Source organism: Platichthys flesus, chromosome 7 (assembly GCF_949316205.1).
Source record: "Platichthys flesus chromosome 7, fPlaFle2.1, whole genome shotgun sequence".
Lineage (NCBI taxonomy): Eukaryota > Metazoa > Chordata > Actinopteri > Pleuronectiformes > Pleuronectidae > Platichthys > Platichthys flesus.
Genome location: NC_084951.1, coordinates 14,524,781 through 14,542,960, shown reverse-complemented (window position 1 = coordinate 14,542,960; position 18,180 = coordinate 14,524,781). Strand labels below are relative to the sequence as shown.

The following is an 18,180-nucleotide window of genomic DNA, read 5'->3' as shown; positions in this document are numbered from 1 at the left end:
GTAATTTCTGCGTTCTGGGGGCGGCGGATTTTTCCCACAACACAACCACAGCCACGTGGAACCCAAAGGTGTGAGCGGGTCCTGTGCGGGAGAGACGGGTCGTTAAAACGCCATCACCTGCAACGGCCCATGTTATTGTAACGTGTGGCAGACTCTCTGCTCCTGCGTCAGACTTTACGCACCATGCGCCCTGGTGCGGTGTGATTCCGCGTCTCTCTGCGCGCAGATATGTTGGAGCCTGAATGAAGACACCGTGCACTCTTCTCTGGATTCATCCCCGCCACGATCGCTCTGACGTTACAGCCCATCCTGCAAACGACACACGGTAAGACTTCCACCATGCGATCGATCTAAATGCATCCGTGCCAGATACATTCTTCCGCATTGGTGTGAATTGCGGGAAGAACCAGCTTTAGTTCCTCTCCTCCTGAAAATCAGCTGATAAGAGTCGAGCGTCGGTTTTCACCTCAGCACCTGACAAATGTTGTTACCGTCGCAGCGCCGGCGGTGATCGTCGCACATTAATCCTCTGTCCTCTTTGACGATGGCGCGCCGTGTGTGGCCCAGTTCGGCTGGAATATGACAGGTTATTCTGCTGATCATCACGCTCCCTTCCATCGGTGTTGTGTGTGTGTGTATGTGTGTGTGTTAGTGGGGGGGTGTGTGTGCGCGCATCTCTGCATTGCTTTTATTTGCGTTATTAATTTGACCTTGAAGTGGCATCAGAGGTTATATCTATGTACAGTCAGCCCCCCAGCTGTGGTGCATGGGCCTGTGGGTAGCGTGTTCCACAGTATGTGCTCAGGATGCCTGAACAAGAACATGCAGGTGCAGTTTTTTCTTTTTTTTAACCTGTCACAATCACTTTGCTGTTCAGGATCAAATCCCAGTGAGCGGAGAGGTAGTTCATCACAATCCTTTATTTATCAATGACTCGAATGGTTTTAAATCCAACATGCATCTGCCTGTGTCTGGAGGCCGGACTCACACTGCAGCAGATCCCACAACCCACTGTTCCCTCCTGCGGCGTTGCCAGAGTCCCAGTCGCAGAGGCGACGTGGTGTTAGCAGATGTCCTTCAGGAAATATCACGCCTGTCCGTTTAAGAAGTTGAGAGGAGAGATAGGCGACCACTGATGCTTCAGGGAGGGGATTTCGATTTAGCAGGAAGAGCCATTGCTTAGCAACCAGACCAGATAAAGGTGGAGCATATCTTTGTGGCAGGGAACAGAGAACCTGAGCAGGTATATGATCATCAGCACCCAACTTTCTATGGAGCTTCAGGAATACAAATATCTGCCTCTGAGGCCCATATGCACATGTTTGTTACAGGGTTCTGCTACCACCCCTCCCATAATGCTTTTCAACAGTTCAGATGTAGGCTGCTTAAGTGTCTGCGGCACACGGTTCTTAAACACCTCTAATTCCTTACATCGTTATCTCTTTAGTACACTCGTGCAGAGTATCATGGAAAAGAAACCCACATGTGGCCAGTTGATTACTCATAATGCTGTGTGGGTCAGGGGACGTTGAAAGCAGCGTTCTCTCTAATGGGCCATCTGTGTCAGCAGATACTGTGAAAGTCGTGAAGTCGCTTGTGTATCTCTGCGTCAACATTGAAAACCTTCACTCCACACACAATTAAACAGCCAAACAGAATAGCTATGCCCCCATCTTCTTGACCCATAATATGTAAATGGGGTTGGTTGTTACTATCTATACCGTTCATATGAAAATAGGGCAAAATAGAGTGTGACAAGCCTTCCGGAGCTCCACCTCTACACAGCTGAAAATCCAGGTCAGCAAATTGACAAAAATGCATTTTTGTTGGCAAACATTCACATCATCGCCCCACACCTCATTCAGTGAGTGTTTGAGGGGGTGACGCTGTATTGTGTAGTTGTAGGCTGCTGTGGAAAAAGGGTCATTGCTGCTCCGGGATCTGTGTCGAGCTTGCAGCCTCGGAGCTGCTGTGTGTCGTGACTACAGGGGCTCATCGCCACCTTTGTGGAATGTGATGTGCGTGCTGCTGGTGTGGCCTCTGGGCTTTAGAGCTGGCCACCCAGCTTGAGAGGTCAACGTGAATAGAGGCTGAGCTTTAATCTTTGGAAAAAATGGTGGACAAAGTTGTTTCACTCATTTTCTGCTCTTGAACCTGTGTCATTTTGTATTTAAACACGATCATTATGTAAAGCTGAACTTTAAATAATTATAGTTGATTTATAATAGATGCTTAAGACCTCACATGGATTTTATGACTTTTCAAACACCATTGTTTGGAAGAAGAAAACTTGTTTATTTTCCAGTGATGCTACTTGGAACCGGGATCAATGAGCACACAAACACACACTGGGAGTTGTGGGCAGAGGCATCAGTAAGTTGGTTTGGTGCCTTGCTCAAATCACTTCGTCTTTTGATGTTGAAAGAAGCGTCCTGCCAGCTTCTGTAAACTCGAGGCCACAGCTGCATCTTCAACACGGTCAACCATCATGTCATTTTGTACTTGCAGCTGCAAATTTTAATTTTAATTTAAAATGATCACGTCTCCAGATTGTAGGGTTTTACAGCAGAGATAAAGAGAAATGCTTTGTCGTTTAGAAATTCCATAAGTTAAGTTGGTAAGACTGGAGTTCCCATGCTTCATCTGTAAGAAACTGACCATTGTGAGGCTGATATTGTTTTAGGAGGGCAATTAGCTGATAAATCGCCATAGAACTGGTTTAATCACTGTCTTATATCTCAGACAAGGATCTGGGTGGTTTAGTCCCGCTGCTAAAACAAATCGCAGCTAGTATTTGTAAAATCCTCATGTTCACAAGAGTTTCAGACCTCCTGGAATTTCAGATGCAGTAGCTCATATGCTGCAATGTGATTTAAACCTATACACCAGTTTCTGCTGTAGAAGACTTAAAGGAAACATCATGTGATAAAGTCATACATACCAGAGAACCTGGAGACATAACTCTCCAAACAAATTGATAATACTGGAGCAGTGGATTCTTTCAATACGACAACTGAAACGTTCAAACAACCTGCAGACAAGAAGCTGATATTTGTGCTCGGAGGCGTTAGTTTTTCCTGCAGCATGTTCCTCTGAGACCAGACGGCTCACTGCTGCTCACATGACTCAACTTTAGTATAATGGGCTCTGCTGTGAACTGGATTGTAATTCAATCTGCGTCTCATTCTCCATAATGAAGTGGATTACGGAAATACCTCACTTATGGCCTTAAAGTGCTCTGTAAAATACTGTTTTCACCATAATAGGAGCAGCAGCAGAACCCAAATAGTCACTTGTCATAGGTTGGACTGTTTTCCTATTATGCTGCCCTAAATACCAATTATTATCTTTTATTGATTGATTTATATAAATACCCAATAACAAACAATTAAAATTCTGATATCTTGTTTGTTCAATCAGATTTTTAAACCGAAAATATTTGGTTTATTATCGTAAAAGAAGAATAAACACAGCGAATGTTCATGTTTGAGAAGCTGCAGCCAGAGAACTTTTGGCATTTTGAGTTCAACAAAACCCATAATGCTTAATTCATACATTTTGAGATTAGGCCAGCTTTTTATCATCAAGTAGCATTTTGGTGGATCTACTGTAGAAGTGAAATAGATGAAATAGCACTCAGTAGAGCCCATTCCAAGGCCCAACAGTCCCCTTAAATTCAACTAAGCTGCACTGCGTTTCACACACTCATAGACATCAGTCCCCTAGACGTCCCTGATATATTTTTTAAATCAAGATCCAGGAATTATTCCCTGCAAACAACAGTGGAGATGTTGAATAACGCCTGAGTGGAACTGCACCACACATTTATGGGTTCTTCCCTGACCCATACTGCATCCTTCTATACAACGTTTCTTGGAAATCTGTTTTGTTGTTTTAATGTAATCTTGTTAGCAAAATAACAAAAACCAAAAAAATGGGCATCAGTGAAAATACAACCTCCTTGGGGAAGGCAATAAATCTCATTATTTATTTCATTTAAGATGTCAGAAAATAGTGAAAAGGAATAAAATAGTTGATTAATTAATTTTTTGCAGCTCTTATTTACTGTGACCTTCGCATCTTAAGGTGGAATGGCAACTGTCTCTCAACTCTTTGACAATTCTTCAACCATTGTAGTCATCTGCCAGTTTGAATATTTTGTTATTCAGCTTATTTAATTAATGAGGGAAATGATGTCTAAATGTAGATGATGACGTAAAAACATAATGAGAAAAACGTGTGTCTCCTTATGGAAAGTCCTGTTACAATAACTTATGGTATAAGTAGAAAATGTGCAAACGTTTTAACTAACCAACTACATTTACTGTCTGTCTCCATCCATTTTTCTTCACAGATTCAAGATAAAAGCACAACTTTGATTTCCCCGGCACCTTCCCATCCTCCTCACCTCCTGACCACACGCTCTGCTCTCCTTGCTGCTGACATCTTCACCCTTCTGAAAAGAGGTCCTGTGCTGCGACCATGCCAAAGAACACCAAGGTGACCCAGCTAGGGAACAGCAATGAGCCCGTCACTGAGTCTGTGGCCGACCTGCTGTCGCTGGAGCACCCCATGGACTATAAGAGCAGTCAGATGAGTATGGGCCTGAGCCCTGGCTCGACTGCTCCTGTCAAGGCCCTGCTGCCCTCCCCTGACCCAGATGCTGAGGACGGCCGGCCGGCCTGGAACAACAAGCTGCAGTACATCCTGGCCCAGGTTGGCTTCTCTGTGGGCTTGGGTAACGTCTGGAGGTTTCCCTATCTGTGCCAGAAGAATGGTGGAGGTAGGTGAATGAATGGCTGTAAAAGATTCTGTTGTATTTTAGAAGTTTGTCTGTCTGAGCCGCAGAAATCTGAAGGTTTTGTTCAGTCCAAGGTGCAACGTCCACTAACATTCCCAGATCTGGAAGTTTCTAATTTAGCCACCCATAGGTAACATTTGTACCCTCAGGGTGCTGCCTAATTGGTAACAATGAAGATTCATTTTTTTATTGTCCTGTAAAATAAGTGACCAGATGGAAGTAGTTAATTACATTTTATGTTTGATTTTGTTCATTCACTTGAACACAGGATTTGTTTGCTGTCCACAGTCTTGTCCTGATCCTGTTGGAGTCTAGCAGGTACTCACACATGATCTGATTGAGAAAGCCCAGTGGCCTCTGTGATTGTTGAGAAATTCAGCAATGTAAAGTGTTATCTCATAAAAACAGAATTTGCATCACATTATATAAATAAACACTGCAGCAATTACAGTTGTTATTATGGTCAGTACCAGATATGGTCAGTGGTTACCGCTCTGGAAATTAATTTCACCAAAGGACGTGAACATTTTTGCACTGGTTAAACTGCGTAACAGTTGTGGATCCATTTGCCATCTGCTGTCTAAGGAGTAACTGTGCAGTAACATGCTCCTCTGAATGTCCAATCTCCTGAGTTGTGAAATCATTGTTCCAACTGTTGGAGTGTGGCAAAAATGTGGACACTGAATAAAATGTGTAAATGAATAAAACCAAACCTTGAGACCAATTTCCAATATTTGCAAAATAGCAAAGAGCAAAGAAAACGGCTGAGGTGAGGCAGGCATATAAATTATTAAAAACATAAGCACATTAATGGAAAAAAATCGCTGTATCGACAAAAACAGGGGGTTAGGCACATGGGTTGGATTGATATGCAGTTTCCAAAGGACAGATTGGAAGTTACTATTTTAAACTAATAATGACTGTAAATTGGTTTATAAGGGATGACGTCGGCAACTTTTGTGCGCAAAACATTCATTCAGTTTGTTGCTGTGTTTGTTCACATTATGTGTAAATATTGATAGAAGAGCCTTTATGCTAATTAAGCTAAGCTGCTGGTAGCAGTGATCCTCACATCTTACTCCTGCCAAGAGAGCAAAACAGCTGCAATGCCAAAATCTCAATTTCATTCCATTAAGGTAATAATTTGATATAACTGACTGATGCTGGAAATGTATGGTGGGGATGTGATCATGTCTTTTAATTCAAATCAATGAAGACTGAGTAAAATAAAACATGTTTCTTGTATAAAACCTTCCAAGGGAAAACTTCCTTAAACATTGGTATAATATTTTAGGCATCAGAGTTTTAAGTTTAGTTTTAGTCTTAATAATTATCAGTATAATGGCCTGTATACGAGAGGGTTAGGGAAAGAGGATGTTGCTCCCTGTTGACAGAGATGCAGCCTCCTCCTCTATGATAAATTGCGTCCTGTCAAACAATTAGCCAACTAATCGCTCCAGTCACAGGAGCAGTCTCTCCAACGTTTCTCAGTGAACTTGAGCCGCCAGCAGCTACAAGATGAGGAGCTTTCTCCTCCGAACAATGTGGTACAGCTGAGAGGTTTAGCATCATAAAGGGTCCAGTCTATCTGTATTTGTTTCTCTTGCAGATTTCTCAGCCTTATCTGTTTGGTGTTTTTGATTTACTGGTATTACGATGAGATAAAAGGGTTGTGGCCAAGATGGAGGAAGTGGAAGAGTAAACATTGATTTTCTGGGCTCTCGGCATTGTGTGTGTGACCTTTTGTGGGAGGTGTGTGTAAAAAGGGTATTTGAAATGCATGATATAACAAAGCTGAATGTGTGTTTGTGTGTGTATTTTGCACAGTTTAATCACAACGTGTGCAGTAGAGTGTGTATCTCCCGCTGACTCAGTGTTGGGTTCTGCATTGTCTTGTCTGGGCTTGTCCTTGTAATATGAACAAACTGCCAGAGACTTACACCTATAATTTAGTTTGACTTGTTTAATTTCATCTTCTAAATATAGAATGTAAATATAGTCATATTAAAGTACTGGACAGAAAAGCATGAATATTATCTTCCCACTTGATCTTTATTGGCTGTTCTGCAAAAACATGTTCAAAAATATAGTCATTATAATCTAAACTGGGACTATGGTAAAGGACTCTTTTCTTCACTTCTTTTAACATTGTGAGATCGAGCGTGTTACAAATATTTCCTTGATTTCTCAGAGAGCAAATCATAATGAAAAAATGCAGGTACATTGAGGTACAGTGAAATCCGATGCAGTTTCATTGAATTCAAGGGAGCTGCTGGCAGAGTTTCTTTCAATTTACAACTGGCTTGCAATCATTTATTTTCATTATGATTTTTGAATGATGACATGACATGATAATTGGATTCCAGCAAGAATAACATTGAAGGTGGTTGGCTAGGTTGATTGGAGACTCGGACATTAAGTGTGATTTAGAATGTGAATGGTTGTCGTCTCAATGTGGACGACACGCTGGCGTCCTGCTCGGGCTGCACCATGCCTCTCGCCCATTGTCAGCTGATAATGGAGTGATATATATGGTCTAAATTCACATTTTATCCTATTTGTCTTATTATGTGTTACCTGTTTGTGATATATATACCACTAGGTAACACATATTAATGTCATTGCACCGTATTGAATTTTTGCTACTATGGAGCTTCCCTGCAAACATTTTCACAGTTAGACTTGAATAATTAAAATGACAAAATAAATAATAATAATATACAGTATATATATATGGGACTGTGACATTATACAACTAAAATATGATAATATTAATTACAAAACCTCAATAGAAATGTAAATAATTTGTTTCTTATGACTTTATATTACTGACATTTCATATAAGGTCTCTCCACCTGCGTGGCTCATATGTGACATTTGGTAGGAAAACAAAGCTCCACAGTTCCCCACCAGCACATTGTCTTTTCCTCTTTCTGGTGCATTTGTCTCAGAATAGACATCAAAGATCTGTAAAAGTCGGCAGCAGCAAAGTAGTCACTTGTAACAGACCACATAATAATACCTCTCTGTAACGCAACACTGTGTTCCTCTCTTTGTTTCCTCTGTCTGCTGCTGTAGCTCTAATAGCCACTCAAAACGTTATCAGTGTGTCTGATTGAGTCAAACATCACAGTCATTTGTTTTTTGGTCTGGAAACAGCGGCTGTTCATCAGTGTGAGCCCGTCCTCGATGGCTCTGGATGGTTTTGTCACCATGGTGTCCATTCATGTCTCGACGTAAGCAGGTCCGAACGTGCTTTCTGTCTCGCTCTCTCCATTGTTCCCTCCGCAAAAAAAATAAATGTCATCTGACAAAGTGGTGAAGGGAAATTGATTATGAGGAAAAAGAAAGTGTGAGAGAGAAAAGGAGAAGAGAGGAGTGGAAACAGTGAAATTAGAGCAGTGGAGGATATAGAGAATAATCCTCAAACTAGAACCAGAAGGACAGAAATTAGTTAAGTCCCGGCTTCTATTTGTACCATCAGATTTTGTCCTTCACCACACATGGATTTCCAACACATACAAATGATCAAAGTATCGTAGATTCTGCAGTAATTCCTCCTCCCTCTGACCTTCCTCTGTCTCAGGTGCCTACTTGGTTCCCTACTCCATTCTCCTCCTGCTCATCGGCATCCCCTTGTTCTTCCTGGAGCTGGCGGTGGGTCAGAGGATCAGGCGTGGCAGCATCGGAGTGTGGAACTATGTCTACCCGCAGCTGGGAGGCATCGGAGTTTCCAGCCTGATGGTAAGTGTCGACATTAATCCATTATCATAAACTGAAACAAAAATGTATTATCTGAGAAACATATAATATCTGTACAATAGCTGTGTAGACAGGACTGTATATAAAGACGGAAGACATTGCAGCTCCCAAAAAGTAAAGCCAAAAGTATCTTTATCGCCACCTGGTGGCTGGCTGCAGCTGAGGACATAAATCAAGTCATGTTAGTCGATGGGACATGGACCAAATTTACCAGTTGGAAAACAAAATTAATAAAATTGTTTCTTTCATTTTAGTTAGTTCTTATCACACTTAATATACGATGATCAATGGTTTGGACTTAAAAAACACAAAAGGTCAACCTCATGATGGCAACAGGAGACATTCTTTTTTTTATAGCCAGATTGTTACATGTAAATTTATATAAAGCACGGACATGTTAAATCTGTGATTGATTCATTAAACATTAAAACCACAAAGGATTCATAAATAGGCTGTAAAATGGCTTCAAACTGATATATTGATGACATACTAACATTTGAGGTCCTATTATTGGCAAAACAGTTTTTCCGCTTTTTAAAGTCATCAAGACTGTAAATCAATTAAGCAAAGCCTTAATTACAGAAGATACACATGCACCAACCAAAGGGACAGGACACAATTTGTCCTTTGTATTTGAAAAGCTGATCAGGTTAATGAACCATTAATAAAGATGTTGGTGAATTCATGATCTCTCCACAAAATGCCACTCAGTATTGTGGAAGCTGTAATTATTGAGCAGGACAGTTAAAGTACCCTGTGAAGAAATGTGATTCATATTTATGACCAGTGTCTCCATGTTACTGGATTGGAGCTGGATGTTATTTCTCTCACTTTCACAGCCCGGCTCAGTGTTACACTCAGAGAACAAACGTGCTGCAGACCTCAGTCCTCCGCCTCCTCACGTTACTTCCTCTTGATGCTTTAAAGCGAGTGGCATCCAAAGACCAGTCCCCATCACTGTCACAACATGTCCCCATCATCACCAGGAGTAGTGACCCATCATGTCCCCACCTCCTCAGCAGCATAAACACATATTCAGTCAGATGCTCAGTCACTGATCTACTGCGTCAGTGTTTCTGTCCGTCGTCGTGAGAGGGATTTCATCAATTTGGTGTCAATGAGGGAGGGGGAGAGGTTTGGCCTGGGGCAGTGAGGCGTGTGGCAGCTCGGATGTGGCCCGGGGAGATTCAGCAGCTATAAATAAACACCTTCTCAAACAGGACCACAGCCTTGGCTGCTGAGAGCAAGCGGCTCAATAATTCATACGCTCTCCAGCTTAAGCTGTGTGCCCTGACTCAAGAAGAGGTAATCACCTTGACAAACCCGCTTGCTGCCCCTCCGCTGTGCTGTTTGTCTATTGTCTCTTCATGAGTGACACGTGCTGTTGTTACCTCTTATTCCCCCTCAGGTTTGCGGTTTTGTGGGCCTTTATTATAACGTGATTATCGGCTGGAGCATCTTCTATTTTGTCCAGTCCTTCCAGTTTCCACTGCCTTGGGCTGAGTGCCCCATCGTGATAAATGGAACCCAAGCCAGTGAGTCACCAAAACACAATACACTGCACAACACAGCTGAAAGTTGAACAGCATTTGCATCAGAGTGTTTCATTTTTCAGCCTTTGACATCAAATAGAATAGAGAAAAATGAAGTGAATGCTTCATAGTCCTGTAAGACATATATTTTGTATGTATTCAGCAAAGTATCCCAGCAGACGCAGACAGGCAGCCTAACACTACGGGGCCACAGCCACAGCAGGACGAGGAGCTGTGGCTGTGCACAGTGTGTCTCTGCTGACAAACAGAGAAGTGGTTGTGCTGTCTCTGTAGTACGCCTGTCCCTGCACTTCATCCTACAGAGCCGCTCTGTTGGTGAGGTCTGTCAGAGAGTGTGACCCAGACCACAGTGTCAGTAGCTGCAATGGGTGGCAGCCTGTGGAGAGGGCTGTGGCAGCATAAAGAGCATCAGCTTTTATTAGCAATCGAGGGCAGGATGTCGACTCTTCTTAGGTATAACAATGGAGCGGAGATGCAGTATTCATATATTGAATTTTGTTTGGCTATGGGCAGAGCTGACATTTACCCATGTGCACTTATTATGCACTTTACAATTGTATTTCTATTTTGTCCTTTGAACTCCGCTACATATATCTGAGCGCTAGTCACTGGTCACTTGACTAATTAAGATTTTAAATTCAGTAACTACACTGGAAGATTCTCTTTATTAGCGCTGCAATTTTTGTTATCACAAAATCTGCAGATTATTTCCTGGATTAATCTAAATGAATCATAAAAATGACACTCGCCGTTTTTTTACAGCAGAAAGTAACTTATTCAAAGATATACACTTCAGTGTTTTGCTTGGAAAATAACTGGATATAAAGGACAGATAAAGAATCAAAATCATTGTCAATTCATTTTATGTCAATTCGCTATTGTTGTCTACTATTATTGACTCAAAAAAGTCCACACACACAGAGACACATATTGACATATACATTGAGCTTTCAGAAAGGTGAAAACATCAGTAAAGTAGAGGATTTCAAGTTAATTTTATTGTTTTTCTGTAAGTGAACAACACTTTAAGACATTGATAAATCATATTAGACTTAACTGCATCAAATCAAGACAAATGGCACAAATATTATAAATACTTTTAAACAACCACTATTTTCCTCTTGTTTCAAGAAAATGCTTTTTTCTTACTCAGTAATTTTTGGAATAACTTGTTAGGAGTTTGCATAAAAGAGTGTACAATTGATTAGCTGTAGTGACACACACTCTTCTTACATACAAAGTAATAATAATTAATTGAATTTAATCCTCTAAAAGCTTTCTGCATAGTAAGTATCACCACTTTTACCTGATGGAGTATGTCCTTATTAGTGGTCCCATTATTTTGTACATGTGAAGACCCCACTGTCCAAGCACTGTTAAAACCAGTTCCCTTATTTTTCTCTTTACTCTTATAGTTGTGGTGCCAGAGTGTGAGAAGAGCTCGGCCACCACTTACTTCTGGTACCGCCAGACTCTCAACATAACCAGCTCCATCGATGACACCGGTGGCCTGAACTGGAAGATGACCCTGTCCCTGCTGGTGGCCTGGATCCTGGTCTGCCTGGCTGTCATCAAGGGCATCCAGTCCTCTGGGAAGGTACGCTGGTGTCTGTGGCTTCACAGCAGCAGCAGAGCCTGCAAACTGTAGAGATTAACTCTGTGCACGTAACGCACCACAGCATGGACTCTGTGTGAAGACGTAGACAAAACATCATTTCAGCAAAACCTTTGAAATCCTTTTTCTAATCAATGATCGTTATCGGTGAGTGTTTTATCCACTGTGCCGATGCTTTTCAGTCATAGATAATATGCTAAAGTCTGTCATCAGCACTTGTCTATTTTTGGAATCTCATCTATATTATGGAGGAGAGAGACATGCAACATTAATAAGCTTAAACTGAACCACGCAAAGACAGGATGGAAAAGGATGGAAAATGCTCCTTCTGGCAACAACAGCCTGTTATGTGGATCCAGAGAGTGAGTCATCGCAGCATCCGGCCCGGTGCTTTGATAGATAAAAAGAGAGCGTCGATCGCCAAGGTCTGACACGTTTTGTTTCTAACGCAAATCGGCGATCCAGTTATCGTAGCGCTGTATGTGCTGCGGTGGTTACCCACAATGCTGTAGGAAGGATTTTTTGACTCATTTCCATAAACCTCAAGGAGTCTTCTCCACATTTGGTCGGATTTCACAGATTTAGTGCCAAGCAAACACAAAATAGCTCTGGGATTTGTTCATTGTGTGTGCATGCATGTGTGTGTGTGTGTGTGTGTGTGTGTGTGTGTGTGTGTGTATGAGTGTATGAGTGTATGAGTATATTGTCACACTTTTTCCTTCATGTGTGGAGCCTCAGAAAACTGTGTCCATGGCAACACTGTGTGATGAACTTGACTCTCTCTCTCTCTCTCTCTCTCTCTCTCTCTCTCTCTCTCTCGCTCTCTCTCTCTCTCTCTCTCTCTCTCACGCTCTCTCTCTCAGGTGATGTACTTCAGCTCTCTGTTCCCGTACGTGGTGCTCTTCTGTTTCCTGGTACGAGGTTTGATGCTGAAAGGCGCAGTGGACGGCATCGCTCACATGTTCACCCCCAAGGTGAGATGAGAAACGGAGGCCATTTTGGCTCAGAAAAGGTGCAATTCTAAAAGGGGGTTTGCTCAGCAGGATGTTGGTGAACATTCTCTTACATGTAGGAGTGTTGTGCTGGAGGGCAAAATGAATTCCGAAGCCGGCTGCCGTCTCAGTGCTGATCACTCATACACAGATGACTGGTCAGGCACATATTTAACTTGATTTGGTTCAGCCTTGAGCAGCTGATGGTTTCAGTGTCTTGACCACTCACACCACTCACATTTCCTTATAGAATATAAACATAAACAACCCTATTATATCAAGCGTTGGGTTGATGTCTCCCTCTAGTGGTGTCTGTGGTTGCATACCAAAATACACAGTGAATAGGAGCAGTGTTACTTACTGTGAATTTGAACGCTACACATTAGAGGATTTAAATGAGCCAGATCCACATTTTGATTTTGATTTGCAACCAATTGACACTGACTCATAAATAAACCTGGATTAATGGATTATTCTCACATAAATTGGTGAAAGTGTCTTAAGAAACCCCATCTTTCAATGTGCTGCTCACAAACAAACAAATGGGGTGAAAACATCACCTCCTTGACAAGGTTATTGCTGTGTAGTTATCTGATATCTGTGATCGTGCAATGTGAATTAATTTGATTAACAGAAATATGGCAGATCCATGGATTCATGGCTTTTTAAGTTTAACTCTGAGATCAACAATTTAGCCTTTGGTTGAAATGTAAATTCATCTCATAGTTGGTTGTAGATGTCTCTGTTGTGATTGCAGTTAAAATTAATAAAACCCAATATGATGGTTAAAGATAAACCAGGTATTGTAAGTACAAATACATGTTTTCCAGAAGAAAAAGGAAACAGAACAAAATAAAAGGAGAATCAGAATTATATTTAGAGTTAGGGAAAATTTTGTCAGTCATGTGTTCAAGGAGGCAGATATCCATGTATATATCTATCAAGGATATCTATTTAATACTATAATGGAGCTACTTGAGAGGAGAACATGATAAATAACAATAACTATGATGTTATCCATCACTGATCTTTTTCTCTCTTCTTGTCTTCAGCTGGAAAAGATGTTGGAGCCGCAGGTTTGGAGAGAAGCAGCCACTCAGGTCTTCTTCGCCCTCGGTCTGGGCTTCGGAGGAGTCATCGCTTTCTCCAGCTACAACAAGCGAGACAACAACTGCCACTTCGATGCCTTGCTGGTCTCCATCATCAACTTTGTAACGTCCATCCTGGCCACTTTAGTGGTGTTTGCTGTGCTGGGCTTCAAGGCGAACGTAATGAACGAGAAGTGTGTCGTCGAGTGAGTGTGTCACACTGCTACACACACAACATGGCTTTCCTGATTTTCACTATAACCTTCCGTCCCTAACCCGAACCTCCTCTCCACATGTGCAGGAATGCAGAGAAGATCCTGGGCTTCCTAGGCACCGATGTGCTGAGCAAAGAGCTCATCCCACCTCACATCAACTTCTCCCATCTGTCTGCCCAGGACTACGAAGAGATGTACGGCGTCATTAAGACGGTCAAGGAGGACAGCTTCGACCAGCTGGGCCTGGAGGCCTGCCTCCTGGAGGACGAACTCAACAAGGTCAGTGAGCCAGATGTTCTCAGCTTTTCCTCCCTCTCCATTTGTATGTTTGTTTTTAAGCAAGATTACGCTTAAAACAACTGAACGGGTTACCATGAAACTTTGTGAGAGGATGTGTAATTTCAAGCAGCACATTAGCCATCCTTGATAAGCGTAAACCTCCTCACCTCCTTCTCTCCATCATCCAGGCTGTTCAGGGCACTGGCCTGGCATTCATTGCCTTCACAGAAGCCATGACTCATTTCCCCGCCAGTCCCTTCTGGTCCGTCATGTTCTTCTTCATGCTAATCAACTTGGGGTTAGGAAGCATGATCGGCACCATGACTGGCATCACCACGCCCATACTGGATGCCTTCAAGATCCGCAAGGAGATCCTGTGTGGTGAGTCTGGATACTGGTTGTTAAAATCAAAATGATTTTACGTGATCTCAGATTCTAATTCTTTTCTTCTTTTCTCCCTCAGTGGCCTGCTGTGTCATAGCCTTCCTGTTAGGCCTGCTGTTCGTGCAGCGTTCAGGGAACTACTTTGTCACCATGTTTGACGACTACTCAGCTGGTTTGCCTCTCACTGTGGTTGTGATCCTGGAGAACATATCTGTAGCCTGGATCTATGGCACTAAGAGGTAACTTCATATTCATCACTTTTTCCTTCATTTTAAAGGAAATGTTCACCACAGATCAATATGTTTTTCTTACCTAGAGGCAGTTTACTTATAGTCAGCACAGTGGCATTTAGGATGTTGGGTCAAAGACATATATCTGATGTGTCATTTATTGTTCCTTCTTTCATTCCTTCACAGGTTCATGCAGGACCTGGAGGACATGCTTGGTTTCAGGCCGTACTCTTTCTATTACTACATGTGGCGGTACGTTTCTCCAGCAATCTTGGTGTTGCTCATCATCTCCACTGTCATTGAGATGGCTGTGAGTCCTGCAGGATACAACGCCTGGGTGGAGGCCGAGGTCAGTGTCCAGGTTTCTCCTGTCTATGACTGTGTTCTCTACCTTTTCTTCGTTCCTTTTTTTTTATACTTCTTTGTCTCTTTCTCTTCACGCTGCCAGGGTGCGGAGCGTTTCCATAGCTACCCCCCCTGGGCTTTAGGCATGGCCTACGCCCTCATTGTTGCGGCCATGCTGCCTTTACCCGTCGTCTTCATCGTCCGCCACTTCAACCTGATCTCAGATGGCTCCAACAAGCTGTCTGTCTCCTACCGTAAAGGCATGATGAAGGACATCTCCAACTTGGAAGAGCAGGACGAGCAGCGCTTCATCCTCAACAAGAACCTCAGCGAGGCTCCCTCCCCCGTGCCTGCCCTCCGTGCCCAACTGGGCCCTGGCGGCGCTCACGAGATGACCAACACCAACTACGGCACCAGCACCAAGACGGGCTACCAGAACATCGGCTCGCCCGAGTCTGAGCTATGATCCACTGAGCTTGTTGATCCTCCCGCCAGTTAAGCCCCGGCCCTGCTTCGAGAGAGGGAGTCAGAGGAAGAAAGGGAGGAGTAGAGGAAGTCAAGAAGGAGAGAAAATTCACTGCCAGTTGTTGCAGCGTTCATCACACCTTAACCCTCAGAGCTGAATCCCACTGTCCCCCCTTCTCTGGTCCTATGGTTCTTCCCCATCAAAGGATTCATGCTGCTGATTGCCCATCGACCCCGGCTGAGATGAAGGGATCATAAGAATGTGAGTCTCACCAGATATGATGAGCTATTTCATCTGTCAAGATATTTACCGGGGCAGAGAGAGGGGGATAGAGGGGGCAACAGACGGAGGAATGAAGCTTACATACAGGCTTTGTTTTGTAATAAGCTCTGGCCGAGGTTAAGGTGTGTGCAATACCAGATGATTAATGTTATACTGAAATGTAATCCCACGTGTTAACCTGTCTGGAGAAGGTTCTTTTTTGGGACAGCTGGATGTCCGTAGCTCTGGGAGGTCATCATCTTTTTCGGGTTTCGCTGTAGAGGATTGTTATTTGTGGGGACAGGGTGGAAGAAGACTCCGAAAACCAAACACAGTCATCTTTGTCCTAATCTCTATCGCTGTATGGGAACGTCTCTCATGTACAGTATATGACAAAACGATTCCATCGCATCCATAGCAGTGTGTAATAAGTGATTCTGATAGTGTACACAGTGTTACAAGCACATTAGTATATCTTCACATTTATTGTGCCTATCATGCATCAGCAATAATGACCAGTCAAAGTAGGGTCCTCATGAACCTGTGGATCTCCTTCTATTCCCCTTTTCCCCACCGGTGTAGAATACTATACATATGTGTCGTGAAGTTGTCTGAGATGTCACCGTAAATCGTGTATATACACCACTGTAGTGCAAAACTAGCGAAAAACTATTCGCCTCCTCATTTCGTTTCCATCAACACTGAAGCACAGACGGCCGCTATCGTTAGAGCATCTCTGCGCTTGAACACAGAGACGCACTTTTCTTTTAAACAATCTCCCCCTCCTCAAAAACAAGGCTCTGCAAACATCCCCTGTGTGCCGCTGCAGCTGCAGCTGGGTCAGACAAAGCTTTTCCATTTGAATCAATCACTTTAATCAAGCGATTCCATTTTTTTAATCAATGCCTTAGAAGGACAGAGGTGACGCTGCGCAGGTAGAGATAAGCAGAGGGGCTTAAAGAGGCAGACACAGAAGGAATAGGTTATGTGAGTTTTGTCTTTGTGCGCAGGCAGATGTGCGCGTGCGTGTTAGTGTGTTGTGGTCCACCGCTGAACGAGAGCTCCCGGTGACCCTGCCTGGTTAAAAATAGAGCTGTGTTACCCGGGGGATGCCGTGGCAACGCACCGTAGATACAGATCCTCTTCTGATGTGGAGGAGGAAGAGAAGAGTTGACACCTTGCTTTGTCTGCTCCACCTGCACATCTGTTTGTTCAGCAATACAGAGACGAGACACATTATTGTCGATGTCCTTCAATGATATTAATGCTACAGTGCATTGAACAAGAGGTTCACTGCCAAGCTGTGGACCAATCACACCTCCTCCCTGAGAGGTTGATGTCTCGGCCCTAATTGTTGTACATTCCTCGATGACGTCATTTCATAAGCACTACGATATACACTTTGATGTCTTTTTTGTGGAAAACTTAAAGCTCTTAATTTTGTAATGTACAATATTGTATGACAATGTATGTGGAAGGGTGTGATGTGAAAAATGTACCATGATATAAATGTTTGGAATAGTAATGTTTGGTCCTCGGCACTGGGTGTCTCTGGTGGCCAGCAGGGGGAGCCAGTGGCACACGGTCTCCTGTGGCCCCTCCCTGAGACAACACGGATACTTGAGACTGAGCAGATGTAGTGTGAAGCACAGTCACATTGTTTTGGTGCCTGAACAGCATCTCTGTCGTCTGGATCGCCTTATGCTTTTCTCTCCTTCCTTTCTCTTGATCCCGCGTTACTGTCGACGTCTCGTTCACTTGAGCACTTTAATTAGTCAGAGACCCTGGAGTTGTTTGTGAAGCACAAAAGACAAAAAAGGCTTTGAGGAGGTTAAACATTTATCATTTGAATACCATCACTGAATAGATAAGCAGTATTTATACATATTCGGTAAATACAGCATGTACTGTGTATATACAAGAGACACAAGTCACTATATATACGTCTAATATATCTTATCATAGAGGATATTATTAGTGTTTTAACAGGTACAGTGAAAGCACAAGAGTTGCTGATTACATCAAAGTGGCCTCTATTCAGTTGTAGTGTCCAAGTCAGACATGACAGCGTGCAGGAAACCAGGATCCTGAAACTGAAGCAGCCGCTATAATCTGGCTTTTAATGATTTTGAAAACATGTGTTGGTTGGTGCTTCCATTCCTTTGGTTGGTACCATCATTACTCTGTGT

At 42.9% G+C, this 18,180-nt stretch overlaps 1 protein-coding gene across 1 annotated transcript; it reads left to right on the top strand.

Annotated features, from left to right (window-relative positions):
* Positions 1 to 37: 37 nt before the first annotated feature.
* On the top strand, positions 38 to 17,920 carry slc6a17 (solute carrier family 6 member 17). The gene is made up of 12 exons (XM_062392851.1): positions 38 to 325; positions 4,355 to 4,783; positions 8,388 to 8,545; positions 9,972 to 10,098; positions 11,532 to 11,713; positions 12,595 to 12,705; positions 13,776 to 14,017; positions 14,113 to 14,305; positions 14,494 to 14,686; positions 14,769 to 14,928; positions 15,106 to 15,268; positions 15,368 to 17,920. Exons 2-12 carry the CDS (start codon positions 4,483 to 4,485, stop codon positions 15,728 to 15,730), a joined length of 2,193 nt encoding a protein of 730 aa, XP_062248835.1. The 5' UTR covers positions 38 to 325; positions 4,355 to 4,482; the 3' UTR covers positions 15,731 to 17,920.
* The last annotated feature ends 260 nt before the right edge of the window (positions 17,921 to 18,180 follow it).